The 18,250-nt window shown below is 48.1% G+C and overlaps 1 protein-coding gene and 1 long non-coding RNA gene across 4 annotated transcripts in view; one reads left to right on the top strand and one right to left on the bottom strand.

The window, feature by feature from the left end:
• Positions 1-18,250, bottom strand: part of LOC309604610 — a 105,035-nt gene that overhangs the window by 7,147 nt on the left and 79,638 nt on the right. The window lies entirely within an intron of this gene.
• POLR3A (RNA polymerase III subunit A) overlaps positions 1-18,250 on the top strand; it is a 56,364-nt gene that overhangs the window by 30,508 nt on the left and 7,606 nt on the right. For 2 of the 3 annotated variants that reach the window (XR_014249396.1, XM_082408738.1), the window contains exons 18-31: positions 1,154-1,272; positions 2,821-2,958; positions 4,767-4,937; positions 5,853-5,966; positions 6,958-6,993; positions 10,875-10,961; positions 11,048-11,130; positions 12,057-12,227; positions 13,348-13,441; positions 13,636-13,728; positions 14,374-14,538; positions 15,042-15,206; positions 15,383-15,514; positions 16,945-17,077. Coding sequence is in view for 2 of the 3 variants with exons in the window: in XM_082408738.1 (XP_082264864.1) it covers positions 1,154-1,272; positions 2,821-2,958; positions 4,767-4,937; positions 5,853-5,966; positions 6,958-6,993; positions 10,875-10,961; positions 11,048-11,130; positions 12,057-12,227; positions 13,348-13,441; positions 13,636-13,728; positions 14,374-14,538; positions 15,042-15,206; positions 15,383-15,514; positions 16,945-17,077 (1,701 nt within the window). In the remaining variant the exon portion in view is untranslated. The remainder of the gene's footprint in view (positions 1-1,153; positions 1,273-2,820; positions 2,959-4,766; positions 4,938-5,852; positions 5,967-6,957; positions 6,994-10,874; positions 10,962-11,047; positions 11,131-12,056; positions 12,228-13,347; positions 13,442-13,635; positions 13,729-14,373; positions 14,539-15,041; positions 15,207-15,382; positions 15,515-16,944; positions 17,078-18,250) is intronic. The other variant, XM_082408739.1, reaches the window with a different exon arrangement.

Below are 18,250 nucleotides of genomic sequence, written 5' to 3'. Positions count from 1 at the left end.
AAAAAAGAACTTCAGGCTTTTTGTTTATAAGGGCCTGAAGTTTTTTGTTTGTTTTTTTTTTTAAGTTTTGGGTTTTTTGTTTTGTTTTTTTGTTCTTTTTTTTTTTAATTTTATTTATTTATGGCTGTGTTGGGTCTTCGTTTCTGTGCGAGGGCTTTCTCTAGTTGCGGCAAGTGGCGGCCGCTCTTCATCACGGTGCGCAGGCCTCTCGCTATCGCGGCCTCTCTTGTTGTGGAGCACAGGCTCCAGACACGCAGGCTCAGCAATTGTGGCTCACGGGCCTAGTCGCTCCGCGGCATGTGGGATCTTCCCAGACCAGGGCTCAAACCCGTGTCCCCCGCATTGGCAGGCGGATTCTCAACCACTGCGCCACCAGGGAAGCCCAGGCCTGAAGTTTTTTGAATAATACATAGAGAAAGAGACTTAATTATTTGCATTTTTAGAAGTCTCACCCCTTTGGAGAAACTTACTGGTCATGTGTGTGGGTTTCTGAGTTTGAGGGTGCTTTGAGTAAACTTGACGTTATTTTTTAAAGAAAAGAAAGAAAACCTGCGGATTTTTAAAATAATGTGTTTGATGATAATTAAGAACACTTAAATGTCATAGTTAGCCAGAACCTAAAAGCATTAGGTTTCATGATACTGCACTCAAATTCCGAACCTCCTGCTTTTCCTGTTTCTGTAAATTTTTGCCAGAATAAAGTCCAGTCTCTTTAATCTTGCTGCCTTTCACCCCATATTCTCCTACTCCCTGCTCCTGGTACGTACCCCACACTCCTATCCTATGTCTTTGCTTCCCACTCTCCCACCCACTTTGGAATTCCTCCCCCACGTCTTCTATGTCTAAGTCATAATGTCCTCCAGATGTCCAGCTGGTTGCCGCTGCCTTCTGGAAGACTCCCCTGGAAGTCTTTCCTCCAGCCGCAAAGTGCTCGTTCACCCCTGAGCAGCTCTAGCCCTGCTCGGCCTTTCTTGTGTTACTGACAGCTCTACCCTGTGTTACTCTAGTTCTGACTTTTACTGTCCCTAGACTATGAACTTGTTGAGGATAGGGGGCTGTGCCATGTATTCCTGTTTTATCCCACAGATCTGCTTGCACTTCATTTAATGTCATTTTGGTAAATGAATGTTACATTCCTGACCTGCTTCCCCAGGTTCCTTCATTAACATATCACAGATGATTGCCTGTGTGGGACAGCAAGCCATCAGTGGCTCTCGAGTGCCAGATGGCTTTGAAAACAGGTCCTTGCCTCACTTTGAAAAACACTCAAAGGTAAGCAGTAGCGGATGAGGCAGAACTTTGAAGGACAACCTTCAGCAGTGCAGAAGAGAGTCACGGAAGCTCTGGGGCTGCCAACCAAGGGGCTCCTGGAGCTGGTGTATAAGGGTGGCGGCCGCTCAGGGTTATTCCCTCTGCAACCCAAACCTGAGTCCTGTAGAAGGAGCCTTGTTAAACTCAGAGCTGTATAACTTGAGTTTGGACCAAGAGGGAGGATTTCAGATTCCCATCCAACTTACCTTAAGTGTTCAAAATGTGTAGTTATCATAACATGTGCATTCAATCTGTATGCTTACTTGGGGGGCACTTACATAAAAGTATAAGGATTTTTAAACTGTGAACATGTAAAATGACCGGGAAATTCCAAGTTTTCCTCTCTGGAGTTCTTAAACTCTGCTTGTAAATGACTCCTGGGTTCCATTGGCCCTCGTGGTCTAGACACTAGTGTCAGCAGAGCACAACTTAGAGCAGATTTGGTCACTTAGTAAATTCTGGATGGAGTCAGCTGCTATTCGCACTGAAGCAGAGATGCCCCAGCTGCTCCTGCCCGGTGGAACTGTAGGATTTCTGTCCAGCCCCTCCTGGGGAGATAGGACTACTGTACTGAGAATGGACAGATATTCTCTGTATCAGGCGGCCTCAGGAACAACTCAGGTTCTCTGCCCAAGATCAGAAATCACTAGAGGTCAGGCAGCCAGCTGGTCACTGGAGAGGTACCTGACTATGCTTATCTGGCTCAGAGTCAAAGCCTGACCAATTTAGAAGAGATGCCAGGGATATCCAGTGCTAGACTTCGGAGTAGATGGTGCCTGCCTAGAAATGCCAGCTGCCCCTTAAATGAAACAGGGAAGCAGGAGGTTAGCCTGTTCATCTGAGTTGTCCTCTAAGGAACACAGACCTATCCAGATCAAAGGCCATTTGGCATTTCATATGGTGTTTTATATATGTTTGTTTCTTTTTACAGGTTTTTTTTTTTGAGATACATTTCATTTATCATAATATTCACCCATTTAAAGTGTAGAGTTCAGCAGCTTAGTATGTTCACAGAGTTGTATGATCATCATCACAGTCTAATTTTAGAATATTTTCAACAGCCCAAAAATGAATCCCCATAAACATTAGCAGCACACGGTTATGTTTTGGAGTTGGACAGGTCTGGCCCACAGGAAGGGTGTCTTGGGAGGAGTCGTTTCCCAGGGCAGGGGCAAGCTGTCACAGTCAGCAGGGTGCCCTCTGAACCGAGGTTGGTAACTGCCTCCCTGGTCTAGGGGTAGCAGCCCAAGCTTTGGTTTCTCTGTCACGAGCCACCTGGCTGCCAGTGGCACCAGCACCAACCCTGGCTGGGGCCTCACCCTCCTTGTCTCTGGTAAGGATGGTCTGGGCTAAATTGTTTCTCCTTTAGGAAAGGGCATAAAACATGAGAGTGCATTGGCTGGGTATTTATAGTCTGAAGTTGAGGCATTTTCTGATTTGAATGGGCTTTGGAATTGTGGACCTTGAACTTTTTTGTTAGATTTTTCTTTTTTTCCTACCTCTCTTTAGCTCCCAGCTGCCAAAGGCTTTGTGGCTAACAGCTTTTATTCAGGTTTGACACCAACCGAGTTTTTCTTCCACACGATGGCTGGCCGGGAAGGTCTGGTTGACACAGCCGTGAAGACAGCTGAAACAGGATACATGCAGGTAACCTGAAGAAATGTAGGCCATTAGCAATGAAGCAGGATAGGGTCTGCAGATCTTGACTGCTGAGTGTTTGCTTATTTTGTACCTGAGCTCTAATTTATCCAGTCTTGGTATTTAAAAGGAAAAATTGAGAGATGTAGGGTACCCTAGAAATAAACAACATACAAAGGTAGTATGTTCCAAATCACACAATGTCCTTCGAATGATGAAGACCAGGCCGGAACCACATGTACCAAAGCATTGCTGGAGGAGAGCATGGACCCAAATGCATCCCAGAGCACGTCATCGAACCTCACTGAGCCTCTGATTCCTAATACACGGAGGTGGGGTGACAGTACCTACCTCGTGATTACAAATTGAGAGGACTCTGCTTCTCACTGTGCAACTATTTATATAACCCATTACTAATACCACTCTAAGAGACTCCAAGAACCTATTCCAGTGCCCGCAGGAGGGCTTGGACACACTTGGAGGGCTGGCTTTTTCTCCATTGTATGTACAGGTGTAAGATAGTAGTCTCCGGGGACAGGGCTGAGCTAGACACTCCTCTATGCCTGTGCTTCTCAGACTGCCGCAGAAGTACCCCTGATGGCAGAGGGGTGAAAACACATCCTACCTTGTTCTTCCATAAGACCACAAGGAAAGGATTTCTCACCAGTGTCTAATTCTCATTTCTACTCTGTACTCCATAATCTCTGTTTGTTTGTTTTTAATTTTTTGATGTATTTATCTACTTACAACACATGATGAAGTTAACAATCCAAGTTGCTAGGCCATGAACTGCTGTGGCTTTGTGTCCCTTTTCTCCCCACCGTGGATTGAGAAACACGGCCCTTTGCATTACTGGGAAACCAGGACTGATAAACCAGAGATGCGAATGAGTGAGCCAGAGCACACAATGATGAGGGCGAAATGGACCCGAGTCAGTACACACCTATTTCCATAACCTCGTCTGGACCTCCTGTAGCATTACTGATAACTGCTTCCCTTTTAATCATCTTTTGATGGGAAATTGCCCTTTAGCTTTGGAGTGTGCTGCTTTTGTCAGAAACCTAACAGCCTGTGAACTGCTTTTACCACTCTTGCCCAAATGTCTGTTGACTTTATTTTTTGTCTTCACCTTTTTTGAAGTGGAGAGTATGGCTTTCCCAGAGCAATGTGTTAGCCTAGAACAAATTAGTTGTGGCATGAGTGATTTTTGTTTTGAAGTTGCCTGGAGGAAGATTTCTTTCTTTTTAACTCCCTGAGCCCCCATCACATTGCTGGCTGGAGTGTTCTGCTGGTGGGAGGTTCTCCCTAAGCAGACTTGAGAAATCGCTGCTGCCTGCTGGTTCAAACGCAATGCCATTCCTGTTCTCTCTTCTTCCCACTCTGTCCCAGAAGGTGGCCTGCACCTGATCCTCTGTAATTCATATTGAAGTCTACAGGGGTCCTGGATTAAGTTGTGTTTAGAAATGCAAAGCAATTGCATTAATTTATACCTTAGGGAGACAGAGAGGGAAGGCGAAGCAGCCTAGGAAAACAGTGTTTGCAGAGTCCTTCGGGGGTGTTGGGGTTTAAATTGCATGTATTCTAATACACTGGAGGCTGGAGCATATTCTAAATCCCACCGCACAGGCTAGTGAGGCCCTTGTGGGCCTGTTCTTGCAGTCAGGGGACTCTTTTTAAGGGATTTCTAATAAATTGTTTTTATGTGATTAAAACGCTGGTAACCTTGAAACTCAGAGTTGCAAATCTCAACCTCTTTATGCGTGAGTAGTCTTCTCAAAGCAGCTGAGCTTTTGTCTCCTCTCCTCCTTTTACTTTAGAGGAGGCTCGTAAAGTCCCTTGAAGATCTTTGCTCACAGTATGATTTGACAGTCCGAAGCTCTACAGGCGATATCATCCAGTTCATTTACGGGGGAGATGGCTTAGATCCTGCAGCCATGGAGGGAAAAGATGAACCCTTGGAGTTTAAAAGAGTTCTGGACAACATCAAAGTAAGATTTAGCATTATATCTGTCAGTGTTTTCAAGGCCAGTTCTTTAGAATGGAGGTGCCCTTTGGCATAGCACACAGTTAATGCTGTCATATCTACCCAACCACTGAGTTAGTATTTTTCTTTTTTGTGTTCCTTTGCATAATTTCCCCCAAGTATTAAAGGAAAAATAGTTTCTCAATTTCAAAGTCTAGTTATTGGTAGTAATCAAATGCCAATAGAAGAGGGCTTTGTCTTCTTGTCTGTATCTAGTAAAGTGTAATAGAGACGGTGTTAAAGCCATGGGTGTGGAGAAGCAGGCACATTTCACACGCTTTAACTGGGGGTATAATTTAGAACAATCTTTTTGAGAGGTAGCTGGACAACACTGATCTGAATTTAAATGTGGGTGCCTTTGACCAATATTTAAGTTCCACTTACAGGAATTTGCCCTACAAAAATGATCTAAATGTGCCAAGAATGTTCTTCCAGAATTGTTTATAGCAGACACAGACCATCAGTGGAGGACAGGTCAAATACAGACTGGTCCGTCCATTAGGGTGATGTGCAACCATTAAAACTTTAGGGGAAACCCCATGAGCTTGGAGGTGGGGGAATATTTTCACTCTCGAAATTTTGGGCTCTTTTTAAAAAACAACAATTTGTGATTTTAGTGCAAATCTGGGGTGGGGTGAAGGTTGGGGAGAAATGGCATGATACCCACTGAATGGCCCACAAGCCTTTGTATTAAGATGGAGTATCAGTTTATCCCGTTTTCACCTTCATATTAAAGGTAGAGTCTACAATTTGTTTTGAAAGAAAAAAAAAACATCACAGGTTGCTAAAAGCTCACTCTGAGTGAGGTTGTTTTGTCTCTTGTAAATTCCTTCCTCCAATACTGCCCCCCACATCACTCTGTTTCCTTTTGATACCCGAGGCCGTCTTCCCGTGCCAGAGCGAGCCTGCTCTCAGTAAGAATGAGCTGCTCCTGACTGCTGAGTCCATCACGAAGAAGAATGAGTTTCTCTGCTGCCAGGACAGCTTCCTGCAGGTGAGCTCCGCGGGGGCCATGCACCCGGCTCTGCTGTCACCAAGGAATTGTTCGCCAAGTGCCAGCAGTGCAGTTTATAAGCTGGGTGGGTGTTTATGTAAGAGTGTTTCTTGTTAAAAAATTTAAGACTGGCCCAGGCAGAATCTCAGCAGTCAACATAAAGAATTTATCTCATGTCTTTCTTAGTTTGTCTTTTGCGCAAGTGTTTCCCTGGTAGAAGAAAAATGCTTTAGTTAGAGAACTGATTTTTTTTTAACCCTGTCCCTGTCAACCCCCTACAACCCACATTTTCATCCTGTGGGCCATCTCCTTCCTCGGTTGTTCTGAATCCCAATCATTTGTAATAGTAGTAGCATTGTTTTAATGCCATTTATTGTGTCTTGTACAGTAAATGATGTCATAGCATTTACTTAATACCATTATCATTTTAAATTGTTTTTTTTCTTACTGTAACATGGGTTAGAAATGCACAGAGTCAGCCTTCCATTTTCTTCCAGGGACCTGTTACCTTGACATCCTCTTTAGGTTTTTTTGGTTCATTTTTATTTCACTGACCTGCTCCTTCCTGTTTATAATCATGGTTATGATCAAAAGCAGCGTGGCCAAAACAAAAAGCAAAAGGATACAGGAATCAGTACCTGGTTCCCTTTGTGTACTGATTGGTGATTCAAATATAGCACAAATGTATCCCTTGAAGTATATCAAAAATAAAAATAGTAAAAAACGTAAATAAGAATGTTTTAGTTACAAGCGCTTCACTCTGTTCTTTCACATGACAAGATGTGAAAGGTGAAAAAGAGACTCTTCCAGATCTTAATATATTTAAAATTAAGAGTCTGACTAGGCTGAGTGCCTTTGTTTTGGTTTTGGTTTGGTTTTTTCATAGCTTTTTTTTTCTTTTTTTTTTTTTCTTAAGTAACAAATGAGAAGTGTGATTTCATTTTTCTTCACGATTATATTTACTTATTTATGTTTCTGTTTCTCCTTGAAGACCCTAACTGAGACAGGCTATGAGAAATATAACGAGGTAATGTGCTTAACATGCTGTGGCTGCCGAGCGTGGAGGAGTAGTTCTGCTGCACCCCAGCTGTCTGCCAGGCCCGGGGACCACAGATTTCTGTCCCGGTTCTGGCAAACAGGACTTCCCTGTTCATCACCTTGGACTGGTCCTTTCTTGTCTTAGACGCGGTTTGACGGTAACCCCCTGACCAGCAGCACTTGTGGGTTCAGTGAGCACTTGTTCAGCCGTCCCCTCGTACTGTACGCCCCACAGATCACAGGGACACAGAGGTGATTGAACATGTCCTCGCCCTCCAGTGGCTCACAATCTGGGCTCAGATTGATTTGCCAAGAGGGTCCGAAATCCACTGGCCAGAGCAGATTTTTCTGAGCTGCTGAAATGTTGTCCGGCCATGGCCCGTGTCAGAGCTGAGGAGACAGAGGCAGCTTCTGGGTGGTGCTGAGCCCTGGCCCTGCCAGAGGCCGACAGCTGTGCTCACAGACGCACTGTGGACTGAGTGTGAGAGTTAGCTGCTGGTCAGTTGTGTGATTAACTGCCTGCCAGCTGCCGTGTTCTGAGTTCCTGTAGTATGCATGGGTTGGTCCAGCTGAATTCTTAGTAGCTTATTTCAGTTTTCATTTCCAAAAAGTGAGCTTTTTTCCTTTTAACCTAACTTCCAGAATATCTGCCCTAACTCTTGTGTAAGGGAAGTCATTCCTTTCAGCAAAGCCACCAGAAGCATGTCCACGTGGGTGGCAGCTGAAAACTGTCCTTTCCAGCACCTGAGCTGGGGAATGGTTTGAGGTGTGTGCTCTTGACTGCACATGTGTGCGGAGTTTCTCACAGATGAAAACCCCCTGGTCTGCTTGGCCTTGGGCTCTGGCAATCGAACGGCAACATCTGGTTCAAGAGGGCTTTCAGAAGTTCGCCCTAAAGGACACAACCACAGCTAGACAAGTAGGCTCAGGGAGGACGTCACCCATGTAAAGGAGGCTCTTAATACTGAATAATACAGGGGAAAAATTAAGTGGAAGTGGGTATTATCGCTTTTGAAGATTCACAGTTTTAGGCAGAGCCACACCAGGAGAGATTGTCCCACTGCCCTCTCCAGCTCTAATTTCCACCTGTGGTTTGTAATAACTAACTGTATCTGAAAACGTGGCCTCAAACCTGTAATTAATAAGTAAGCCTGGAGAGTTTCTCTTTAAAGAGTCTCTTGAGAATTTTCAAGTTCTTGTAAATTAGTAAAAGTCCTTTCTTAAATAAAAGTCTTTTCTGCATAGAATGATGGCTGAGCGGCATGGTAACCCTCCACGTATTTCCACGCTTTGTCAATGAGGAGAGTTGCCCAACAAGGACAGTCATGGGAAACCTGTGTTCATGAGCAAGGGGCAGCCAAGATGTGGTGGATTCCACCCACGTAGCCCCCTGATCACCTGGGCTCCTAGGAGACAGACTGAAATGCCCAGTGGGCAAAGATGACATTGCAGAAAACCCCTGTCCTGAGAGCAGACTGTGGAGAAGGCATTTGACTTTGTAGAGGGGCCTCTTGTCTTGGCCAAGCCCCTGACCTTAGTCAGCCCGAGTGGCCTCTGCTCTAGAGCGATGGGGCCAGTGCCCTGCTGCCCCACAGGGAGAGCTTGCCAGGCTGGGCAGCAGCTGACGAAGAAGAGCTTGTGAACATGGACCATGTGGACCTCAGAAGTTTTAGTGGTTTGCTTTCAGCAAAGATAGTAACTAGAAATTGCTCGTTAGTCTATGGGAGGCTAAAGAGATTTATTTTTGCAGTGTTAGGATAAAACCTGGCTAGTTAAGTGTTAGGCTCTCTGTAGGTGCCTTATGGCAGCAAGCAGTCCCCAACTTCTTCAGCACCAGGGAGCAGTTTCGTGGAAGACAGTTTTTCCATGGACGGGGGTGGGGAGGTTCAGGCAGTAATGCGAGCGACGGGGGGCAGCAGATGAAGCATCGCTCGCTCGCCCACCCGCCCGCCGCTCACCTCCTGCTGGGCGGCCCGGTTCCTAACAGGCCGCGCACTGGTAGCGGTCCGTGGCCCAAGGGTCGGGGACCCCTGCGTTAGAGGATTTTGTTTTTGCAAAAGTGGGCTTCTGTTCAGTCTGCTTTTTGAAACATTTGTTTCAGACAAAACTTGTGATGTTTTCAACTATGTGATATAGATTGAGCAGACTCTGGGCAGGCATGCTGGTCTTCCTGGGGCCCCTCAGCCGGCCTCGGAATCAAGAATCAAGACCTCATGAGGCTTTGCAGCCACTACAGCATGCATCCAGTCCTCGGGCCCGCCCACTGGTCCGTCCGGGTGTGTGGATCCGCCCTCAGCCTGCCGCGCGGAGCAGCTGGGCGCCTGTAGTTGGCCAGAGTGCCCGCACAATTTGTCCGAAACCACTGAGGGGAATTATATTCCCCTGAGGGCTGCTGAGGGGAAGTGCAGTCTCTCCACCCTTTCCCATACTCTCAACAACGCCCCTGGATCAAACCAGAGCGGCCGATGAGCAGCCTGTGAAGGACACTGCTACTGCACCGGGTGTGCCCTCAGCTCACCGGAGAAGTGCTCTAAGAGTCAGTCCCAGGGCTTCCCTGGTGGCTCAGTGGTTGAGAATCTGCCTGCCAATGCAGGGGACACGGGTTCGAGCCCTGGTCTGGGAAGATCCCACATGCCGCGGAGCAACTAGGCCCGTGAGCCACAACTACTGAGCCTGCGCGTCTGGAGCCTGTGCTCTGCAACAAGAAAGGCCACGATAGTGAGAGGCCCGCGCATCGCAATGAAGAGTGGCCCCCGCTTGCCGCAACTAGAGAAAGCCCTCACACAGAAACGAAGACCCAACACAACCAAAAATAAATAAGTAAATAAATAAATAAATATTAAAAAAAAAAAGTAACGTCTAAAAAAAAATTAAAAAAAAAAAAAAAAAAACAGTCAGTCCCACGCTGCTGGCCCCCTGGCAGCAGGACGTGGATGGGTGTGCTTCGTGAAAGCGTACCATACCCTCCGTGAGAACTCCCCGAGAGGAGATGCTAGCTGATCCTGGTTCTAGGAGTGACCTTGAGGCTGGGTTTATTTCACCCACACACTATAAATTGTAAAGCAGATGGGTTTTCCCCTCAGAGCAGTTTCCAGAAAACTTAGGCCTGTCGTCTCTAGCCGTGCCCTATGGATCCTCCACATGGTGTGCTTTTCCCCCTTTTTCTTGCTCCATTTTGTCATCGTCCCGGGGCGTAGAGTGCTGTTCTTAAGTACAGTGGGAACAGCAGATACGCCAATGTTTCATTTCCAGCTTGGAGAGTGGTTTCCTGGAGACCTTACAAAGTTCTGACTGTGTGGGGGAAGGGAGCATGATGGGGGACCAGTGCAGAGCTGAGGGTCAGAGACAAAGCTGGGACTTGGGAGTGTTTCCTTTGAAATGAAGGCAAGTGTTTGAAATGTACATGTGTCTACAAAACCATACTTCGTAGTATTTAAATTGACCAGCACAACTGCAAAAGAAACCTCAAAAAGTTATCAGTCTAGAGACTAAAAGTACAAGTGGTTCAATTGTACTTACTCTGGGCTGCGTGAATGTGGGCAGCAGGGTGTGCCAGGGGAGAGAAGAGAAGGCGGCAAGTGGGAAGGGCTGTCCTGCCGTCACTCTATACATATGAAGCATCATCAGAGTAAAAAGGCCTTAGAAACACTAAACCAATGAATGATGTGTCCGGGGTGTGGATGGTGTGTCGTGTTCCTTGGAAAAACATTTTGTAATAGAACCTGTATCCATTTCGTACCCTTTACAGTGTCATATTTAGCTGCCACTAAAATAGGATGGACCCGTCACGTTACTGAAGTTTACAAAACGAATCATGTCATCCAGATTGCTGAGAAATATGTATCTGATGTTTGTTGTGTAATCTTTCAGGAGATAAAAAAATTTATTAAGGAGGTTTCTGAGAAGATCAAGAAAACCCGAGATAAATATGGCATCAACGATAACGGCACAACAGAGGTAACGGCCCTCCCAGATGTGTCAGGACATGGAGGTATTTTCCATTGCTGCCAGCCCTGACTCATACTTGGCTTTTTTCCTTCCAGCCCCGGGTGCTGTACCAGTTGGACCGGATCACCCCCACCCAAATAGAAAAGTTTCTGGAGACGTGTAGGGACAAGTACATGAGGTAAGGATGCTAACTGTCTTAGACTGCCCGGCAGTCACCTGGGTCTCTTGTATGCTTCCTGTTTCCCCAGGAAACAAAATCCTGCGCCCACACCGCTTACTGACTGCCAGCATTGAGCAGGTTCTGTCACCTCTTCCCTAGGGACTCCAGTGGCTAGACAGGCTGGGTGCTCCAAGATGTGGAAATAATTGCAAAGAAATTTCCTACTGCCCTCTCCCCGCAGAGAAACTACCGATATATTTGGCAATTGCCAGCTGCCCTGTCCACCTTCAGTACCATTTGTTAGCAGAGCTCTTAGATCCTCTCCAGTCATCCCACGCTGACCACCGGTAGCCACGCGGTATTCACTGTCGTCATCGGACCCCTCTGAGCATCACGTCCCCGCATCTGCACCTGTAACTGATTTGTGCCGGGTGCTTCCCCGATCACAAGCCTAGCCTGGGTCCTTGCCAATTCCTTCCTGGCCCTGATGGCATCTGTATTTTTTCTGTTGAAAGGAGATAATCAGTAGCCTCCCCAGCAGTTTTTGGTTTTGTCTTTTTTGGCCCCTTTTTTTCCCCCCCCTTGCATCGTGAGGCTTGCAGGATCTTACTTCCAGTTCCCCAACCAGGGATTGAACCTGGGCCCACCCGGGCCCTGGCAGTGAAAGTTCGGAGTCCTAACCACTGGACTGCCAGGGAATTCCTGGTTTTGTCTTTTTAATTGAAGTATAGTTGATCTACAACACTGTGCAAGTTCCAGGTGCACAACATAGCGATTCGATATTTCTATATATTGCAAAAGGATCACCACGATAAGCTTACTTTACCATCTGCCACCATACAAAGATATTATATCATTATTGTCTGTATTTCCCATGCTGTACATTTCATCCCCGTCTCCTTAGCAGTTTTACTGGACTTTTCATCCCTACCTTGTCCTTTCAGGGCACAGATGGAGCCAGGTTCTGCGGTGGGCGCACTCTGTGCCCAGAGCATTGGCGAGCCGGGCACCCAGATGACCCTGAAGACTTTCCACTTCGCGGGCGTGGCCTCCATGAACATCACCCTGGGTGTGCCCCGCATCAAAGAGATCATCAACGCTTCCAAAGCCATCAGGTACCCGCATCCGTGTCCCTCTTGTTCTCACACTCACCTGTCATGATCCTTGAGAAACAGTGTTTCTCTTGGGTGTGTGTGTGTGTGTGTGTGTGTGTGTGTGTGTGTGTGTGTGTGTGAGAGAGAGAGAGAGAGAGATGCTAGCGGGCAGTTTCTCAAACTCCGGAGTGACGCATGCTTGTGTTAATCATATCTTGCCTTTTAAAAAACCCAGACTGGAAAAAAATAAGTCCAAACTGGATAGAGTCAAAATTGATGCAATGGTTCTTTATGGCCACAAGTCACATGAAAGAGAGAAACCTAAAAAAAATGCCTGGAAAAATTGGAACCATGTGTCAGTGTAGATTTCATCCTTTTGGTGTCATTATTCCCAGCCTCACTAGGCCTGACTGACGTGTCTACCACTTGAGCTATGGTCATATGCTGTGACACACTCCCTGTCCGCCCACACCCCCGCCCCGGTGATTTCATGATAGGATTTGTGGGTGATGTGAGACTAGGAAAGATAGAAATACCTTATAGCGCATTCAGTGACAAAATCACGTTTCACCTCTGATCCGAGTCTAACGAAATGACAGTATAACATTAAATGAAAGAAAGCTGTACTTGGTTCTAGGACAGCACCTGTAGATGTCCAGGGTGGCAGGAGTTCTGCCTACCTCCTCTAGGTTGGTCAGATCTCCCAGGAATGTGCGTTCGGGGGATGCCGTCCAGGACAGCGAGGATGGCAGCTCCTAGCTGGTGGCTGGAGGAGCTGGAGGTGTCCTGAAGAGGAGATGGTAGGGGTGGCAGTGGAAGTGGAGGAAGCTGCAGTACACGAAGGGTCAGTTTACTCAGGGAACAGAACTGAAATAGCTACTCATTAGGACCAAAGAGGAAAAGGTAGGTTCTCTTGGCCAGGAAGAATGTTGTGAAAGTCACTCAGTGACTGATCGAGTGGGCTGCCTCATGAGCACGTGTATGTGAAGCCCTCAGTGGCATGCCTGACTCCAGTAAGCGCTCAGTAAATTGCAGTTGCTGTTAACATGACGACTGCAAGTGGTACCCGGGCTTAACAAAGCGGTGGTCTTCAAACAGCCTCATTCCTTGTGCTGTCATCATTTGCCCTTCCTTCCCACAGCACTCCAATCATCACAGCACAGCTGGACAAGGACGACGATGCAGATTACGCTCGCCTCGTGAAAGGGAGAATTGAGAAGACCCTCCTGGGAGAGGTAAGAAGAAATCCCTCTTAATAATAAGAAAACCAAACCAGCAGTGTTGCCAGTAAGCGTAAGAACCACTTGTAGTGCATTTGCTAGTCAGTGTGTCCACACTGCTCTGTATCCTTAAAAAAACAGAGTGAGCCTTGTATGCTCTGAGGGAAGGGAAGGTGACTGATGAACATTCTGATCTTTTGACACCACAGATTTCAGAGTATATTGAAGAAGTGTTTCTTCCTGACGATTGCTTTATTCTCGTCAAGCTCTCCCTGGAACGGATCAGACTTCTGAGGCTGGAAGTGAGTCACGTAATTAAATGCGTGGAGGAAGTCATCCTCTTTTAGACCCAAGATAGGCGCTGATAAACTAGGGCAAGAGCTACGCAAGGCACAGGAAACCCTGCAGAGGCTTTCACTCAGTGTCTGTTCTGTGAGTCTGTTGTACCTTCACATTTTCTCTCTACACCTGACCCCAGCACAGACATTGCCACCCAGGGGCACACAGGAAATCAGTGGAGGTTTTGTGCAGGCCATAATACCCATTTGCTGTGATAACAGCATTACAGCATCTGGAAGGACCGTGGTGCCAGCTGTGTCTTACTCACCTGTGGGCCCCCAGCACAGTACCTGGCTGGCTCAGGAGATGTTTTTGGATGCGTGGATTGACCTGGCTTAATTATCATGGGTGTTTATGTACAGGTAGCAATGGCAAAAAAGGGTTAGGGTGGGGATCTACTCTTTAATGAATAAGACAGAGGTATACATTACAGTACATAAATGCACAGTATATCTCTGGTATTAAAATATTGTGATGTGGAGAGAGATCGGGGGGAAAATGACAGAAAAGGCTTCTTAGAGGGGCAACGATGCAAAAAGACCAAGAAACACTGGAACCGCAGCCTCCACACCCTGCTAGTAATGTCCTGGGCGTGCAATCCCTCACAGGTGAACGCTGAGACGGTGAGGTATTCCATCTGCATGTCCAAGCTCCGCGTGAAGCCTGGCGACGTGGCCGTGCATGGTGAGGCTGTGGTGTGTGTCACCCCCCGAGAGAACAGCAAAAGCTCCATGTACTACGTGCTGCAGTTTCTGAAAGAGGATCTCCCCAAGGTGAGACACAGGTCACCTCTCCAGGACCGCGTCTAGCCTAATACCTGGAGAGGCATAAAGGGAGGGACCGCGCTCACCTCTGACTTGAAGAGCCAGGTGTCAGGAAGCCACAAGGGCGTTGTCACTGCTGAGACTGAGGGTGGCGCCCTGTTTCTTCTTTTCTTTGCTGCACCCCTAAGGAGTCAGGCAGGTTCCGGTTTCCTTCTTAGCACTGCCACACCAACTCTGCCTGTTCGTTTTCTCTTTGTTCTTTCATAAAACTGGTGGTGGAAGGGGGCATGGTCCCCTGAGCTTCTGCTTCCCCCCAACCACTAGAACAGCACACAGGCACTCCCAAGTTTGGCATGTTGCTGACAATCACCACGGGAAATGGGGTGGTCAAAGTCACAGACCCAGGCCCTGACGTCCCCAGTTCTCACAGCCGCTGTGGTTTCCCAGGCTCCCGGGTGGGTGGGGGCCGCAGGCACTGTGGGGTCTGGAGACGTATCTGTCTGTGAGTCCAGGTGGTGGTGCAGGGCATCCCGGAGGTGTCCCGAGCTGTCATCCACATCGACGAGCAGAGCGGAAAGGAGAAGTACAAGCTCCTGGTGGAGGGTGATAACCTGCGGGCAGTCATGGCCACCCACGGTGTGAAGGGCACCCGAACCACCTCTAACAACACATATGAGGTACTGCTTCCGGCCAGGGGCACCTTGCCGTCGTCCCGTCTCCCTCCTGGCATGCTCCTCCGACCCTGCCGTTTGCTCTCGGTCTGCACTCCCATCTCTGGGGAAGCGCACGGGGTGCCGGGAGCTGCAGGGTAGAGGAGGACGCGGCTGCCTCTGCTCACCCTAGCCCTCCGCAGGTGGAGAAAACCCTGGGCATCGAAGCTGCCCGGACGACTATCATCAACGAAATCCAGTACACGATGGTCAACCACGGCATGAGCATCGACCGGCGGCACGTGATGCTGCTCTCCGACCTCATGACCTACAAGGTTCGTGGGGGCCTGGCAGCCAGGCGTCGCAAACCCAGTCTCGGGAGCACGAAGCTTGTAGGACACATAGCGTGCCCAACTGTGATGACCACCGTTACCCCAAGACCAAAGTATAGTGGTCAGGTTTGGGTGTACTGGTGAAATTCCAGCGTGAAAATTACAACCTCATGGCAGGAGGCAGAGCATGGTTTTTGTCCTTTTTAGAAATTTTATCCTAAAAGAAAACTAGCCATTGCCAAAAGCCCAAGGATTCCATGGCAAACTGAGGTTTATTCCCTGTTAAACCCATTCATCACTCTTCTTCTGTAGCCATTTCCAGGTTAAAGAACAAGTTAACATAATCTGAGGGGGGAACTGAGGTTGGTATTTTTGGCCGTGCTGGGTCTTCGTTGCTGCGCGCGGCTTTCTCTAGTTGCGGCGAGTGCGGGCTACTCTTCATTGTGGTGTGCGCGCTTCTCATTGCGGTGGCTTCTCTCGTTGGGGAGCACGGGCTCTAGGCATGCGGCCTTCAGTAGTTGTGGCACGTGGGCTCAGTAGTTGTGGCTCACGGGCTCTAGAGCACAGGCTCAGTAGTTGTGGCGCACGGGCTTAGTTGCTCCGCGGCATGTGGGATCTTCCCGGACCAGGGCTTGAACCTGTGTCCCCTGCATTGGCAGGCAGATTCTTAACCACTGCACCACCAGGGAGGTCCCAAGCATGTCATTTTTATTCTGGCTTTTTTCTAACATTATAAATGTTTTCCATGTTGTTACATAGCTTTATAAATAAACTTTTTTAATGATGGCACAACATACCTTTAAATGAAAGCACCTAAATTTACATAACTCTTTTTCTACTTTGAGGCTTTTAAATTATTTGAGTTTTGAGTTCTTTGAACCATAAGAAACATCTTCAGAAGTACTGCCTTTTTAAAAGTTAGATTCTTAATTCTACTTTTCAGGGATTTTTTTTTTTTTTTTTTGACTGTGCTGTGCAGCTTGCAGGATCTTAGTTCTCCAACCAGGGATTGAACCCAGACCCTCAGCAGTGAAAGCACAGAGTCCTAACCACTGGACCGCCAGGGAATTCCCTACTTTTCAGTTCTTTTTTTAATTAATTTTTATTGGAGTATAGTTGATTTACAATGTTTTGTTAGTTTCTGCTGTACAGCAAAGTGAATCAGTTATACATATACATATTTCCACTCTTTACTTCTCAGTTCTTGAGTCTTTGTTCCAATGGCACCTGGCTGTGAGTGTAAGGATCTGTGTTGTCAGTGGCTGATGGCCTCAGAGGGACACAGGTGGGACAGATAGCTGTTAGGATCCTGTTTAAACCTGAGGTTGTGACTTGCGGCTCTGCTGATTTTTGCTGCTTCTGTTGAGGGAAGGCGGGGCATGCGTTTTGTACGTGGCATGAGTACCACTCTGGCTCTCTCTCCCGTGGCGCAGGGTGAAGTCCTGGGCATTACTAGGTTTGGCCTGGCCAAGATGAAGGAGAGCGTGCTGATGCTGGCCTCCTTCGAGAAGACAGCCGACCACCTCTTTGACGCCGCCTACTTCGGGCAGAAGGACTCCGTGTGTGGTAGGTTTGGTGTTCGTAGCAGCCTCCCCAGAGGCCTTTGTTGATGCAGCTTAGATCGTGGCCGGGGCTTCTCAGGAGGTGGAGAAACTGAGCAGGCAGAGCTTTTACTTAAGAATAAAGTCACGGATCATGGGATTGGAACTGACCTATCTTTTATCTCCAAAGCCTGACTGTGGCACCCTGCATCCCTCACATTTGTAGAAGGCTTCTCTGTCAGTACAGAGAAAAGATCGCCGCTGGGCATGTAGGAATTTTCTAGTCCTCAGAATTACAGTCGGCCACTCTGACCCTGCACCAGGCACCCGCTGTCCTGACTTCCTGAGCAAGGCAGCCAGCATGCCTGCGCCAGGCACCTTGTATGGCGTCTCGGCACATCAGTGAGGCGCAGGTATCGAACCCTTTCTCGGTGAGAAGACCGAGGGAACTGACTCGCTTGTTGTTAGCGTCTTGCCCTGCCCTAGCCTCCTCTCCCACCACACAGCGCCTCTCTGACGGGCCTGGGGGAGAGGGAGCACGAGGGGCGGCTGTCACAGCAGATCCCCACCCACCTGGAGTGCCCACTTTGCTCTAGACTTTCTCATGCCGCAGCAAGACCCTGTGGCCTGAGGTGGGAGTTTGTGAGGGCCTGGGGCTCCAACAGCGACGCCAGGCCTGGCCTTCACCCCCGCCGCCAGAGCTCTGCTTCCTAGTGGCCATTTCCCCTCTCACCTCCTTGTGTGGATTGGCCACCCAAGATGACGGTCAGGTGGGGCCCCAGTCGGTATATGCCTATTTTTTGCTCCTGAGATAAACTCTTTCTTTCCCAAGGGTCACAGGTTGCAAATAGAGGGAAAGAGAAATTACATGATTCTTTAAGATAATGAAAGGTAAAAGGAAAGAAAAGGGAGCAGAGATTGGGGCAGGAGAAGGGCAAGGCCAAGGCAAAAGTAAGAGCGAGTCTGCTTGACAGCAGGGCTAAGACCCAGCTCCCCAGCTCTACCACCAGGACGCTGGGCCTGGTCTTTGCTGCTGCCCTGCTGTGGCCCCGCCCACCGCCCCTTCTCCACCACTGACCCCTCTGGGCACCTAGTGTGGTCACCCTACCCCAACTTTGAAATCTCCTGGTCCTTTAAATGTTGTAACTCAGTGTCAGCCCTTACTACGTGCTGGTTTTTAGTTTGGTTGTTTGCCTCT

The sequence above is a fragment of the Balaenoptera borealis genome (assembly GCF_965194805.1).
Source record: "Balaenoptera borealis genome assembly, chromosome: 10".
NCBI lineage: Eukaryota > Metazoa > Chordata > Mammalia > Artiodactyla > Balaenopteridae > Balaenoptera > Balaenoptera borealis.
The sequence above is the reverse complement of the archived record's forward strand: the minus strand, read 5'-3'. Positions and strand labels throughout refer to the sequence as shown.